Source organism: Pogoniulus pusillus, chromosome Z (assembly GCF_015220805.1).
Source record: "Pogoniulus pusillus isolate bPogPus1 chromosome Z, bPogPus1.pri, whole genome shotgun sequence".
Classification (NCBI taxonomy): Eukaryota; Metazoa; Chordata; class Aves; order Piciformes; family Lybiidae; genus Pogoniulus; species Pogoniulus pusillus.
The window spans coordinates 112540056-112555886 of NC_087309.1; the positions used below are offsets into that span (position 1 = coordinate 112540056).

General features: G+C 42.2%; 1 protein-coding gene across 1 annotated transcript in view; it reads right to left on the reverse strand.

Annotated features, from left to right (window-relative positions):
- The window catches only part of CHD1 (chromodomain helicase DNA binding protein 1), a 60134-nt gene that overhangs the window by 25471 nt on the left and 18832 nt on the right, over positions 1-15831 (reverse strand). Inside the window, exons 6-14 of the mRNA XM_064140712.1 lie at positions 7251-7400; positions 6684-6955; positions 5094-5319; positions 4198-4298; positions 3759-3937; positions 2633-2760; positions 1828-2044; positions 1175-1264; positions 383-573 (exon numbers count right to left, since the gene is read on the reverse strand). Of these exons, the coding sequence (XP_063996782.1) occupies positions 383-573; positions 1175-1264; positions 1828-2044; positions 2633-2760; positions 3759-3937; positions 4198-4298; positions 5094-5319; positions 6684-6955; positions 7251-7400 (1554 nt within the window). The remainder of the gene's footprint in view (positions 1-382; positions 574-1174; positions 1265-1827; positions 2045-2632; positions 2761-3758; positions 3938-4197; positions 4299-5093; positions 5320-6683; positions 6956-7250; positions 7401-15831) is intronic.

Here is a 15831-nt window from a genome sequence, read left to right on the forward strand (position 1 = left end):
ACAGTAAGCTTACCGTACTAAGGGAAAAAGAGACATGTGACTGAGCTACAGGATATTTGGCATCTTGGCACAAGTTTGTTTTCATTAACAATACTAACAGATGAAAGTTTCCATTCTATTCCCCAGAGTAAATCCAGGCAGGTTTCTTCTTAATTGAAGAGGATGTCTTTTTTCTGGATTCTGATCCATCATTTCTATGGACTGCTAAAGTGGAAAAATCTGATAACCTCTGCCAAGAGGTACTTAACAGGAGAGGCATGAAGAAAAATAAATGCATCTATTTAATGCAGAATATTTAAATCATCTTTCAGCACAATTCTGTCTCTCTACTAAGTCTCAAATCACTACACATCACAGTAACATTTGCAGAATTTTTCCTTACTTCTCTGGCATGATGAAGTGCAACAAAGACCAAAGCTCTTTGAGAGAGTTTTGCAGAGGGGTTCCGGTAATGAGAAGACGATGATTAGACTTAAAGTCTATTAAAGTCTTGTACAGAAGAGAGTCATCATTTTTTAAACGATGAGCTTCATCAACTCCTATGAATGCCCAATTCAGACCTCCAAGAAATGACTTAAGAGAAACAGAGAAGAGGGGGAACGTTACACAAATAAACACACTGCAGAATTTTCCAGTTTCATAATCAAGCTATACACATCATCATCTCTTAGTTTACTTTAATGTAATATGGACAGCTCTACATTTTCAGTACTCATCAAGGCTTCTGTATTTGCTAGGTTCAATGAAGGACTGCACAAACGCCCCAGAAAAGAAAAAATTATGTTCAGAAGGGAAAAAGAAGGCCAAAAGTCTGACCCACTTTAATCTTTACATGACTGGAAAAATATCACTGTTGGCCTCCTCTTCCCAGAATGTGCACACTATTAAAGCAAAAACTATTTGCTTCTTCACCAACTATACAAATTTATTCTTGAAAATAGGAGATTATTACTGTAATGAGAAGTCCTACGCCTAAGAAGAGAAAGGATGAAAGCCTCATCATACATACAGAAAATTTGGAAGTGTTTAAAGCCCACTCCAAGCTCCTCCCCCCCAAAAAAAACAACCAAAACCCCGAACCATGGGCTTTGACTTATTTCAAATGCTAAAGCTATTAACACGCTCCATAGATTTAATGTCCCAAAACCCAAACACCTGTGACTGTCCTTATTACCTTATCCTTCAGCAAAATTTCATATGTTGTTAGTAGTATGTTGAATTTTAATCGTTTGTTCTGTGGATGCATCCATTCATGAGTTCTTATCTACAAAAGAGAAAAAAGTCTTGTTGAATGTGATTAATTCACATACCGCAGCAATACAAACATTTAATGACATACACAAACACAGAACAGAAGCACAACATATTAACATATACAAGATAACTTCTAACCTCTCTATGTACTTCAAAAGACTTTTGTTTGAAATTCTGAACAAACTCCACAGAATTACTACAGAACTTTTTTTTTAACAGTAAGATTATTAACATTCAGAAAGCACATTAAGAAAACAAATCAACCTTTCAGAAAAATCATGAACGAATTGCTTACATTTTTACTACATGCACCTAAATAAACATCTTGCATTTCAATACAAATCTTCTTCTGCAATAATACATTTTTAATCTTGTTCACTATTAGGCAGGAAGTAAATCTTTCACACACATTTACAATCAGATCAAAATCTAAGCTTTCTGTTTGCACCTTAAACACACAGTGCTTCCCTAAGTGTTTGCTCAGTCCTACCCACAATACTGCAGACTAGGACAGGAACCTGAAGCAATTTCGTTTATCTACTAGCCTTTCCAATGACACAAAGAAATACTCACCATATTTCTGCTGGTTACATCTCCTAAGTAAACTACAGCATTCATCTGGGAAGCCCAAGTTTGAATCTCTCTTTGCCAAGACGTCAAAGTGGAAAGTGGCACGACGAGCAAGAAAGGCCCATATAACTGATGTTCGTGAAACAGGTAGTTCAGAAAGGAAATTGTTTGTATTGTTTTACCAAGACCCATTTCATCTGCAAGAATACAGCTATTCCCTCTGAAAGGATAATAAAATAATATTTTTTAGGTGAGGGAAGTAGAGACGAGGGACTGGACAACAAGAAGTTATCTTTTAAGCATAAAACCCACTCACAGAAAGTCTTCGAGATTTTGTAACCACACATTCTGGTTTTCCATCAAAACAAATTCCACCCCCCCCACTCCCTTACTATTTAATTTAGTTTGGGAAAATTAACAAAATCCTTGAAAACAATACTTACGAGTCTACTTTAAAAAAATAGCACTAATGCAGGCATTTCAGAAGAGTTTTCTGATTTTACTGCGTCAGGTTTGTTTGTTCTTTAAAAATATAACTTATTCCCACAGGAAATTAAAAACACAGCAATAATGGAGCTTAGCTGCTTTTTTATTTTGGGTTGCTTGTGGGTTTTTTTTGAGAATAACCACAGAACTCTAAGTTTTGGTACTATTTAGTGCAAGACATCTACTTTCACTGTATGGTATGAAACCCTCCGCTGTTAAAAGAAACAGCCAAACCCCAATCAACCAACAACAAAACATAAAAATCAAAGCTTTACAAACACAATTTACAAACAGGAAAAAAATAAATTCAAAATATACTTACTTGCACCATGAGTGAGCAAGCCAATTCAATCCATTTAACTGATAATCTCTTAACTCTAAACTTTCATGACCTCCAATGTAAGATGGCTGCTTCTTTAGTGCAACAAACCTCGGTCTCTGCTTCAGAACCTGTTGAAAGCAAATTGGTCAACAGTTCTGCTACTGACTGAAGTTACCAACAATGTCTTCCTATAGGAAAAAAAACCCTATGGCAGGGATCTACTGAGTCACTTTACAAAGTCTATTCTTCACCCACCAATGAAAACTAGGCCAGATGAAAAAACATTTAGCAAGTTCAAATTAGTTTGACTGCTAATCCAATTTTCACAACAGGAGTGACATTAACTCATTCAAAGTTTACTTTTAAAATAAACTAAACAAGCCTATTTTTGCATGTCGTGAATAATGTGGGGGACTTAGATACAGAAGCTACTCTTGGTGGTATTTTTTAATATATATGTATATAAATTATTACTATTCAAAATACAACTGTCAAAAAATACTTCATATTATGTATCTTATCTCTGGAGCCATAGAAGATTTTAAAATCTTCACTACCAAAACTGATGTGGACCCAGCAACTAAGCCACTGCTCAGCTGCTTGATTATGCTCCTCTTGAATAGGACAGGGGAGAACTGAAAGGATGAAAGTCAAACACACTTGTAACTAAAGTTTACAGGGTGAAGGGGAGAAAAAATCTAACCATCTGAAACAAAACATACAAAAAGTTGAAGTGATAGAAAGGGAGTCACATATTAATTTACAAGCAGGCTAATGATCAGCAGGTCTTCAAGCAATGGTCATCTCTGCACACCCTACTCAGCCCACACTGTTTTATTGCAAGCATAACATGAAACAGCATGAAATGCGCCTTTGGTCAGTAAGAGTCAGCTGTATTGGCCGAGCTCCCGCCCACTGCTTTGCCTGCCCTTAAAGGCAGCAGAGCACTGCAAGAACAGAAAAAGCCTTTACACTGTCCAGCAACAGCCATAACACTTTAGTGTTATCAATGCTATTGTCACAAATCCAAAAAATGGACCATACAGGCTGATATGAAGAAAATTAACTCCGTTCCTGTCGCACCCAGCAATACTTACTATAAATCTACTGCAAATTACATACTCACCTTGCAGTCCTTAAAGGGAGTCGTCTTGGATTGATTTCTGCTAAAATACTCATCGATCCGTGCCTGGAACTTTTTGGCAATGAGAGCACCATCTTCCCAGCTACATTCTGAATAAGGCAGACCCTGCCACTTACAGTAGTAGTCTGGATAACCAGCTGCTGATTTTTGATTTGAGTGAGCTGCAGAAATGCACCAGAGATAGCTCATCAGCATTTTACTTTTGTATCTTATGAAAACACCTGTTTTTGGCAATAAGACAACACAGGCTAGCTTTGTAGCACAGATAGCATGACAACACTCCTCTTTATCTGGAGTTTTGTTTGGATTAAACAAAGTTGATGATACTCACATTCTAAATTCCTGCTTCTAAATGCAATATATAAGCAGTGAACACACAGAATTCTCAACAGTGTTTTCTGTCTGCAAGTTTGTAACTTACCAATTATTCTCTCCACTATCTGATACTGTTTATGTAGATCATCTGTAAGCTCCTGCTGGCAGTTGTAATATTCCACATCCTCTGGAGAAGCATTTTTCAGCCTGTTATGAGAATTAACACTTACTACACTGTATAGTTCTAAGACTAAGAATATTTGTCAAGTCTTACACTACTCTGAATGTGAGCTTCGCTGGAATCTTGCTAAGGAAAACTTAAAAATTCTTGCTTCAGGTGTACATGTTAGTGACTGAGAACACTTGCTTACTGACAGACACAACTACAGGTTGTAGTAGTCATGCAGCTGGTTCAGAATACTTGTTCTCAAATAGCAGTAACCTTCCTCACAAGGTATTTTCACATCACAGTGCTCAGGGTTAGTCTTGCTCTATGAGTATCCATCATGATTAAGTTGTTAAAAATCCCACCATTATTCACTGATGATATTAAACATGCTGGCAAAACCAAACACCAAAGGGTGACTTTAAAACATATGGACTTCTTCAGGTTTCTGCTCTCAGGCTGGAATCCTGGGTTATTAACAAGAAAACTGAATTATTCAAATCCAGCTGAAATGGCCAATGAACCAAGAGAATTAATCTTTGCAGTGTCTACCACAGAACTCTGATCAAAGTATAATGACAAAATTAGTAAAAGACAAAATTTATTACTTTTTAAAAATTACTGATCTTGGTAAAGTTTCAGTTCCAGTACACACACAAAAATGAGGTTCAGAAGACTGTCCCAAAGTAACATGTGAGGGAGATTTCAGCTTTTCAAGGTTTTTTTCACTATTTTAACTTGAAATGATGCCCTCAAGTAACAGGTCTCAGAAATCCAGCAGAACATCTACATTGTTACAACATTAGGATCATCACAGTCTAAGTAAAAATGCTCACCATCGTTTTGTTTCTTGATCCTTTTTCTTGTAATTGTCCAGTTTCTTCATTCCTTTAACATTTTGTAGCTTGAGTGTTTCCTCAGTTTCCCATGTATTATGAATGTGTGACCAACCTTTCCATTTAATCAGATACTGTATTTCTCCTGTCTCCTTTAGCTTATCAAACCCCGCATTTGGGTCACCGTCTGCTTCAACGGCATAGATGGTGGTTGCAGCACCTGTGGCTGAGAAAGAAACCACATCACAAGCCTTAGATAAGTGTAGAAAGCAATCGATGATACTTTTATTGAGCATATAATTGGTTAGTATTTACAGCTCTTTTATCATTATTCTCACTGAAACAATCACAACAGATATGTTAAAAGAAATTTTTTAAAAAGCAACTAAAACTGCTTCTAACCTACTGTATCTCATCTTTTCTCACAAGAATTTTCTTTGCATTTCTTGTTTTTTGAAGTCATCACCATGGAACACTCTAATGGTTTTCTGTTGTCTTGTGTTATATTACTCTCAGCTCTGAGCATACAAGACATCTGGTACTACGCTTGGTCAGCTTTAAGACAAAACCAGACCACTACCAGGGATGGCTTAATATTTATTTCTTCCTAAAAATATTTCACTAGGTTTTCTGGCTTTGCTGTCTTACCTGGGATTTTTTTTTAATTAAGTACAGTCTGTATCACAGCTGAAGCATACTAGCAGCAGGAAAGGGGCTCATTTCTGAGGACAGACAGGCAAGGAAATGAGTCCAGCAAGCTGCAAGGGCCAGATAAAGTCACAAAGAGTGGCAAGTGCAAAAGACAGCATAAGCAGCAACGTCATCTGGGCAGGAGGAATATATGAAGCTTAGTTCCAAAGGCCCTGACCACAGCAGTAACACTAGGCACTGGAGCAGGATATGCTAGAATTTGGGACAGCATGGGGAAAGGGAGTTCTGAAGTGCAAGAAGCACAGGGTATGAGCTTTTTTGTGTTTGTTTTTGCAATTAGAATTCTAACTTGCAGACTCAAAAACGTAAGCTGAACTGCTAAATGCCACATGCTATTATTGTGAAATATGACACATCTACTACTTTTCACAAAATACTTCAGAAAGCTCACATGCAAAGTGCTCCACTGGAACTTTTGATGTATCTTGTAGTCAGTTACACAGACTGAGTATATTGAGAGCACTTGAGTAATTTGTAGAGCATTTCTAACACTGTCTGTGGCAAGCTGGGTCCAGGTCATTAGTTAAGTCTACTATCTAATCCACTTTCTCCACTCCACTCTACATACTGATCAAGTATCACTAAACTGTACCAACACTTGTGTTAACAATATGTATTTACGCAATATGCAGATGCCTTCCACTTAATTTTTATTTTTTACTTAGGTATACAACTCTTCTACATTTTACTTTGCCAACACTTCCTAGGAACTTTAAAAAGGAACATCCTTATGAACATGAGAGACAAAATAAGGTGATTTTTTGGTAATTTGAAATCTTCTGCTGTGTACAAACCCTACAGGAAATCTACATCTGAGACCATCTGCTGAATTACACAACAACGAACTCCAAGATCTTAAGAACACCACCAAATAAATACCTCCTTTTCTGCCAACTCTGCTATCCATGAACTTCTCTATAGTTTCAAATTCATCCTCTTCAGTTTGAGGGACATCTTCTCCACAAACTTCCAGCAAATCATCAGAATCTGTCTTGGTTTCTTCAGCCTCTTTGTAACTAATATTGACTGTTGCCTGGCGACGAGATCCTCTCTTATCATAATCATCATCATCATCATCTTCCTCATCCTCTGATGAATCAAGGTGCCTCTTTTTCAGTCCTGCACTTTTTTTCCCACTTTTTGGTTTAATTCTTTAAGATAATAAGGTATGACATAACAAAGTTTCAATAAGGACAATTTTTAAAGTCTTCTGTATTGCTTTCTGAATACATGCATCTAACAAATGCTCAGTTACTCCACTTTCTGCTGCAACAGGCGGGAAAAGATATTCTCTAAAACCCATCAAAATATTAACATCTCACACAGCTTTAAAAACTTCTTTTTTTTCAGTAAGCATTAATGTTTTCATTCACATGTATAGTAGTAACAAATACTCAATTGCTTATTAGAAATAGTAGCAGAGTATTCAAACAAATGAGTTCTTACCTGCTTGGAGGTTTCCGGCTCCTGACTTTGTTTTTTGGCTCATAGTCAGATTCACTTTCTTCACAACTGCTTTTCTCCCTGTCCTCCTCTGATTCAGAATCAGAACCAGTTCCTGATACTGATCCTGATCCCGACATCTGCCAGTCTTCACTGTACATATTGAAAGACAAAACAGTAACTTAGGCTGTTTTATATATTTTATATATTTTTTGTGATCAGGAATTCCACTGCAATCTCAACATTTTACAAGAAAGAAAAGAAGGTCTTGTAACAGTTATTTCAGCTAATGAGACAGAAAATTGTTATCAGTGAATAATTAAATGCCCATCAATGACAATTAAAAGTGCCCAATGGCTTCAAAGGAAGTTGTACTAAAGTTATTATCAGAAAGCAGAGTTAAAATTAAAACCAGAATGAACCCCCTGAATATCTGTATCCATTTCACCATAAAGGAATGAGTTAACATGATATTAACAAACCAAAGTGCTTCACAAGTACTACTGAAGAGACACATTTTAGTCAGAACTTAAAGCTGCTCAAATCATAAAGCCCTGTGGGTGGCACAAATACAGGAATACAAGCTGGGCAGAGAATGCCTTGACAGCAGTCTTAAGGACAACTTGGCAATGTCCACTGATGAAAAGCTCATGTGGTAGTTAAAGGCTTATTCTAGTAAGAGAAATCAGTACTTTCATGAAAGTTTGGTGCAGAATCTAATTAAATTAGATCATTGGTTGCAAAAGAATAATAATGATAAAGCCTGTATCATTCATTGGTTTGCTAAGAGGTATAAAAAGCCAAAGTACAATTATTTCTTCTTGGCTCTTAGGCACTGCATCTGTTCACTGTTCCTTAGCCTCTCTAACTCCTACATTAACATATTCCAGAGCTTCACTGCTTGTTTTCTACCTTGAGAGAGGGTGGCACTGGCCCCTTCTAGAGCTTTTCTTTGAGGAGCAAGATTGCATTTCTGTATTATTTATAAATTTTATATAATTGTAAAGAGATGTAAATATACTGTGCATATATGCTCGTAAACTTAGCTTTGCTGTAAATACAGCTTTATCTTTAAAGCCGTCTGAGCTAGTCTGGTATAACTGACTGGGGTGGGGGGACAAGGAGGGGGTAGTTCCCAACCCACTACAACTCAGAGACAGCAACGTGAGCTTGCTGCCCAGAAGACCAATCACACCCTGGACTTCACCAAAAGCAGCAGCAGGTCAGATGAAGTGATAGCAGTCAAGAATAAGGAAAAGGCTGAGGAGCCCAAGACATTCTTTGCTTCAGTTTTTAGTAGCAAGACCGGTTGTTGACTAAATACCCAGACCCTTGAGATGGAAGATAGGGATGGAGAGCACAATGAAGTCCCCACAGTCCAAGAGGAGATGGCTGGCATACTGCTGCTCCACTTAACACATACATAAGTGTAGCCAGCTGGATGGCATATGTGCAAGGGTACTGAGGAAGCCAGCCCAAGTACTGCCTAAGTCACCTTCCGTCATTTACCACTAGTCCTAGCAAAGTCCTAATCCAGTCCCAACTGGCCAGAGATTAGCAAATGTGACACTAGTCTATGAGAAGGGCTGGAAGGAGGATGCAGGGAACTACAGACCTGTAGCTAGACCTCAGTACTAGGGAAGGTCACAGAGCAGGTTGTTTTTCACAGTATCACCAAGGTTGGAAGAGACCTCACAGATCATCAAGTCCAACCCTTTACCACAGTGCCCAAGGCTAGACCATGGCACCAAGTGCCACATCCAACCTTGCCTTGAACTGCCCCAGGGACGACGACTCCACCACCTCCCCAGGCAGCCCATTCCAGTGCCTAATGACTCTCTCAGTGAAGAACTTTCTCCTCACCTCGAGCCGAAATTTCCCCTGGCGCAGCCTGAGGCTGTGTCCTCTTGTTCTGGAGCTGGCCACCTGAGAGAAGAGAGCAACCTCCTCCTGGCCACAACCACCCTTCAGGTAGTTGTAGACAGCAATAAGGTCTCCCCTGAGCCTCCTCTTCTCCAGGCTAAACAACCCCAGCTCCCTAAGCCTCTCCTCGTAGGGCTTGTGCTCGAGGCCTCTCACCAGCCTCGTCGCCCTTCTCTGGACACCCTCAAGCATCTCAGTGTCCTTCCTAAACTGGGGGGCCCAGAACTGAACGCAGTACTCGAGGTGTGGTCTGACCAGTGCAGAGTACAGGGGCAGAATGACCTCCCTGCTCCTGCTGACCACACCATTCCTGATGCAGGCCAGGATGCCACTGGCTCTCTTGGCCACCTGGGCACACTGCTGGCTCATGTTCAGGCGGGTATCAATCAGTACCCCCAGATCCCTCTCTGTCTGGCTGCTCTCCAGCCACTCCGACCCCAGCCTGTATCTCTGCATGGGGTTGTTGTGGCCAAAGTGCAGCACCCTGCACTTGGAGCTATTGAACCCCATCCCATTGGACTCTGCCCATCTATGCAGGCGGTCAAGGTCCCGCTGCAGAGCCCTTCTGCCCTCCAGCTCAGTCACATCTGCCCCCAGCTTAGTGTCATCTGCAAACTTGCTGATGACTGACTCGATGCCCTCATCCAGATCATCTATGAAGATGTTAAAGAGGATGGGGCCCAGCACTGATCCCTGAGGGACACCACTAGTGACTGGCCGCCAGCTGGATGTGGCACCATTCACCACCACTCTCTGGGTCCGGCCCTCCAGCCAGTTCCTAATCCAGCACAGAGTGTTACCATCCAAGCCGCGGGCTGACAGCTTAGCCAGCAGTTTGCTGTGGGGGACAGTGTCAAAGGCCTTGCTGAAGTCCAGATAGACCACATCCACAGGCCTCCCCACATCCACCAAGCGGGTCACCTGATCATAGAAGGAGATCAGGTTAGAAAGGCAGGATCTGCCCTTCCTAAACCCATGCTGGCTGGACCTGAGATCTTTGCCATCCCTCAGGTGCGCAGTTATTGGCCCCAAGAGAACCTGCTCCATCAGTTTCCCTGGCACTGAGGTCAGGCTGACAGGTCTGTAGTTCCCAGGTTCCTCCATCCGACCCTTTTTGTGGATGGGGACCACGTTGGCCATTTTCCAGTCTCCTGGGACCTCTCCGGTGTTGCAGCATGTGTGGGGCAACCACATAATCAGGCCCTGTCAGCATGGATTCACGAAGGGCAGATCCTGCTCAGTGAACCCGATGTTCTTCTACAACAAGGTGACCAGCTTTGTGGATGAAGAAAAGGCTGGTGATGCTGTCTGCCTGGACTTTACCAGTCTTTGACACTGTCTCCACAGTATTCTCCCAGAGAAACAGGCTGCTCATGGCTTGGATGAGTGGACAATTTACTGAATTAAGAACTGTCTGGATGGCCGGGCTTGAGGATTGGATGTGAATGAAGCTAAATGCCGATGGCAGCCACTCACAAGCGGTGCTCCCCAAGATTCAGTATTTGGGCAAGTTCTGTTTAATATCTTTATCAATGACTTGGATAAGGGGATTGAATGCACCCTCACTGGGTTTGCAGATGATGCTAAATTCAGTGTGAGAGTGTTTATTTGTTTGAGGGTAGAAAGGCTCTGCAAAGAGATCGGGGTAGATGGATCAATGGGCTGAAGTGAGCGGTGTGAAGCTCAACAAACCTAAGCACTGAGTCTTGCACTTTGCTCACAACAATTCCATGCAATACTACAGGCTTGGGGTAGTGTCTGGAAAGTTGCCCATCAGAAAAGGACCTGGGGCTGCTGGCTTACAGCTGTCTGAACATAAGTCATCAATGTGCTCAAGAGGCTAAGAAAACCAACAGCACCTTGGCTTGCATCAGCAATAGTGAAGCTGCACCTCAAATACTGCATCCACTTTCAGACCACTCCCTACAAAAAAGACACTGAGCTGTCGGAGAGTGTCCAGAGTATGTCAGCAAAGGTTCTGGAGGACAAACCTTATGATAAATGGCTGAGGTAACTGGATTCTTCAGTCTGGAAAAGTGGAGGCTCTGAGAGGAAAACACAACTACCTGAAAGCATGCCGTAGTGAAGTCTGTATCTGTAAAGGGTTAACCCTCCTGGGGGAGTGGTCTTGACCCCTAGCCGCGGGTGGGTCCGAACACTACCAGGTGTGGTGGTTAGTCCACTCTCATTTCCTGTCTAAGATCCATAAAAGCAGGGGGACTTCCCATTTTGTCTCTCTCGCCCTGCCTCCCTGCTTACCAGCATCACCATCTTCATTCCTGGTTCTTTTGTTTTACCACGTGGCCACCACCCACGAGGCAGACAAACCATTGCCATCAAATCTGGTTGTACTTACATATTTTGTACCTTTTTTTCCCTCCCTACACCTTTGTAACTTCCCTACCTCATATACCCTTTATTTATTATTAAACTTTTCTTCTTTTAACTTCCAAATCACAGTGACATTATTTATTTGGGTCTGCTTACCTTTCCTCTCTCTCTATCTAATTCTTTTTCCTTGGGAAAGAAGAGGGAAGGGCACCTTATAAATTGTTATTGGTTCTATTAACTATATTTGAGTCTCTGGAAAATTTAAATCAGAACCAAGACAATACATTTGGATCTCAACATGGGGCTAGATAGAAAATAATTATTTAAAACAAGACTTGGAAGTTGAAAACAGATGTTCTGAGAGTTTTAATAATTCAAGCATCTGAATGGTTGTTTTGGAGATGGATTTATAAGTTCATAACACATCATGTTGTCTGGATAATGACTGATTGGACAATTTCAAGGGTTTAATACCTGTGCAGGTGTATGGATATTTACTGGATTCTGCTGGAAACTTAACTGGTTTTGGGAATGGCTCTGACACATGGAACCATTCTGAGAATGTGTGCTGGGACATACAAGGTCAAGATACTTTGGGGGATAAATGGTACAGTTTTTGCATTGTGCCTAAATTTGATCCAGGGAGGTTTTACTGCGTTCTTAGCCTGGACCATGCGGCAGCCACGGATAACTGCAGTCGTTAAGACATTTGGAAAAGAGATAAGCAGGGGGAGGGGTGGCCCGACCGGTACCTGCTGCTGCTGTGGGTGTCGGTGCGGCGGCTCCGAGACCAGCCGCTCTCAGACTGGCGCTCGCAGCACAGCGGCAGCCCCGCATCACTCACCGATCGTGAGCAGCGCGGCCGGTGCGAACGGCCCGGTGGGACGGTCCCCGTCCCGAGCGCGGCTTCGCCTCTACAGATAACCGCCTCGGACCACCTGCTCTCTGTCGCCCCTGGCACCACCCGCAGGACAAAGTAACGAAAGACAGACCTCTCAAAGACACGGATCCAATGGAAAGAGCTCTGCTGGAACGAGCACCCCCCAGCAACGTGCACCAGATGGGAATGAATTAGATAGTGAAATGGTAGCAATCACATCTATGGCCCGAAAGGAAATAAGGCAAACACAGCAGGATTATGCGAGGCCTAATGGCCAATCCCTTTTAACCTGGCTCTTGAGCTGCTGGGATGGAGGAGCAGAAACTCAGACAGCACTAGAGAAGAGTGGAGCTCCTGAACACCTGCAATTCATTGATGACATCATTGTATGGGGTAGGAGAGCAGAGGAGGTCTTCGAGAAGGGTGAGAAGATCATTAATATCCTTTTGGATGCTGGTTTTGCCATCAAGAGAAGCAAAGTGAAAAGGCCTGAGAGAGAAATCCAGTTTCTGGAAGTTTGATGGAAACATGGCTGACACCATATCCCTATGGATGTGGTGAATAAGGTAGCCACTATGGTGGAACCCACTAACAAGAAGGAGACACAGTCCTTCCTGGGGTTTGCAAGCTTTTGGGAGATGCACATTCCCAGGTACAGTCAAATTGTGAAACTCCTCTTTGACATCACCAGAAAGAGTAATAACTTTGAGTGGGGACCCGAACAGCAGGTGGCACTTGACCAAATAAAATGAGAAGTGGTCCATGCCGTGGCCCTGGGACCAGTTCAAACTGGCTCAGAGATTAGGAACATCCTCTGTGCTGCAGCCAGGAAGAATGGTCCTGGCTGGAGCTTATGGCAGAAAGCTCCTAGTGAAACACAAGTTTGTGCACTCGGGTTCTGAAGCAAAGCATACAAAGGCTCAGAGGCCAACTACACCCTAACAGAGAAAGAAATTCTAACTGTGCAGTTGGAAGCTAGCTAGAATGTTTTGGTGAGAAGAACCAGACTACAGGCTGTGAAAAGAAAACAACAGTGATGTCTACTTCACTCATAGGTTTGCTGAGATGTAGAAGAACAGGAACACAAGCATAGATAACAGGGTCACTCTGTCCCTCTGGAGCTTAACTTCTTGCTCTAACCTAACCTGCTGTGTGACTAATCCATCTGCTTCCTAACTCCCCTGACCAACTCTCCAAACTATCTTGAGCGTAAGGCAAAGTCTTGGGTAAGGTAGAGGTGTGGGAGGAAGGTGGAAGGGTGGTTGACAGCCCCTCCTGGGGACTCAGGTTTCTGTGAGAGCTGTTGTGTTTCTGTATTACTTTTTTAACTTGTACATTTCTGTACATATTGTAAATATCTGCTTGTATATTGTGCTAAACTGTAAATTTAAAGCTTCATTCAATTTCCAGAGTGGCTGAGTCTAGTCTGGGGGATTTTCCGAAGTGTGGGGGGGCAGGTAACACCCAAACGATCACACGTATGAGGGAGTTACAGCTGCTTCTGAGGTGATTGGAACTGAGTTACCATGCCTTTTAGCTCCAAGGCTTCAAGTCCTGACCACAAGAATCCACACCACACAAGCAGCGATCCAGAGAAGTTCTACATTATCACAAGGTGTACAAAAGAACCCTGCACCTGTTTCCCTGATGCCCTACAGCAAAAGACTGTTCCTGATGTTTTCCCTCAAGAGGAAAAGACTTTTTCTTGAGTTTCCCACAGGAATTGTTCCTGTTTCCCTGACTCTTCCTCCATGTTCCCATCCTGCTCACACCTCACCTCACCAACCTGCACTGAAGAAGCACACAGCCTTTGGATACAGCCAGGGATCAAGGACTTAAGAACTCTTAATACATGGAGTCATTTTCCTATCTTTGGAAAAGGAGACTGTCTGCAGGAAGGTGGAAATGGCCTAACCAAGGGGTGGAATGTAAAGAGTTAACCCTCCTGGGGGAGTGGTCTTGACCCCTCCTCAGGGGTGGGTCTGAACACTACCAGGTGTGGTGGTTAGTCCACTCCCACTTCCTGTCTAAGATCCATAAAAGCAGGGGGACTTCCCACTTTTGCTCTCTCACCTGCCTCCCTGCTTACCAGCATCACCATCTTCATTCCTGGTTCTCTCTGTTTTACCATATGGCCATAACCCATGAGGCAGACAAACCATTGCCATCAAATCTGGTTGTATTTACATGTTTTGTATCTTGTTTTCCCCTCCCTACACCTTTGTAACTTCCCTGCCTCATATACCTTTTATTTACTGCTAAACTTTTCTTCTTTTAACTTCCAAATCACAGTGAGATTATTTGTTTGGGTCTGCTTATGTTTCCTCTCTCTACATCTAATTCCTTCTCTTTGGGAAAGAAAGAGGAAGTGGGATGGGCACCCTATAAATTGTTATTGGTTCTACTAACTATATTTGAGTCTCTGAAAAATTTTAATTAGAACCAAGACAGTATCTTCTCTCTTTCTAGCATCAAGTTATAGGATAAGATATAATGGTCTGAAATTGTGCCAGGGAAGGTTTAGATTGGATACTATGAAAAAATTCTTTACAGAAAAAAAATGGTCAGGCATTGGAATAGGTTAACCTGAGAGGTGGTGGAGTTGCTGGCCCTGGATGTGTTCAAGAAAAGCAGAGACATGACACTTTAGGATATGGTTTAATAGCCATAGCTGGACTTGATGTTAAGAGATCATTCCCAACCAAAACAATTCTGTGACTTCATGATTCTTCCCCTCTGCTCTGCTCTCATGAGTCCACCTGGAGTACTGCATCCAATTCTGGAGTCCCCAAAATAAGAAGGACATCAAATTTTTGGAGCAGGTCCATAAGAGGACCACAAAAATAACCAGAGAGCTGCAGCATATCCCCTGTGGGAATAGGTTGCCAGAGTTAGAAATCTTCATCCTGGAGAAGAAAAAAGGCTCTGAAGAGACCCCATAGAAGCCAACCAGTACCTGAAAGGGGTCTACAAGAAAGCTGGGAAGGGGTGTTTTTACATGAGTTTGTAGCTTTTACAAAAGCTTTAAGTAAGAGGGGAGATGTAGACCAGATATTAGGATGAAACTCATTATAGTGAGGGAGGTGAAATACTGGAACAGGCTGCCCAGAGAAAATGTGAATGCCACTTCCCAGGAAATGCTCAAGCCCCAGTTGGATGGGACGTTGAGCAACCTGGCCTAGCGAAAGGTGTCACTGCCCATGGCAAGGACCCTGGAACTAGATATCTTTAAGATCCCTTCCAACTCATGATTCTGTGATACTGTCTAACACCTATGGTCACTGTGGCATATGTGAAGAATCTGCAATTTTGGCACAGGGATAAAAAAATTAAGGGGCAGATTTGAGAAATGGCCAGAAACACATTAGCAGCAGCAACCTGCGAGTGGCACAGGCTACCAAAAGCTCTGAGCTCCTAAGTTAGTGCTTCTCGACCAAGCGAAATAGTGCA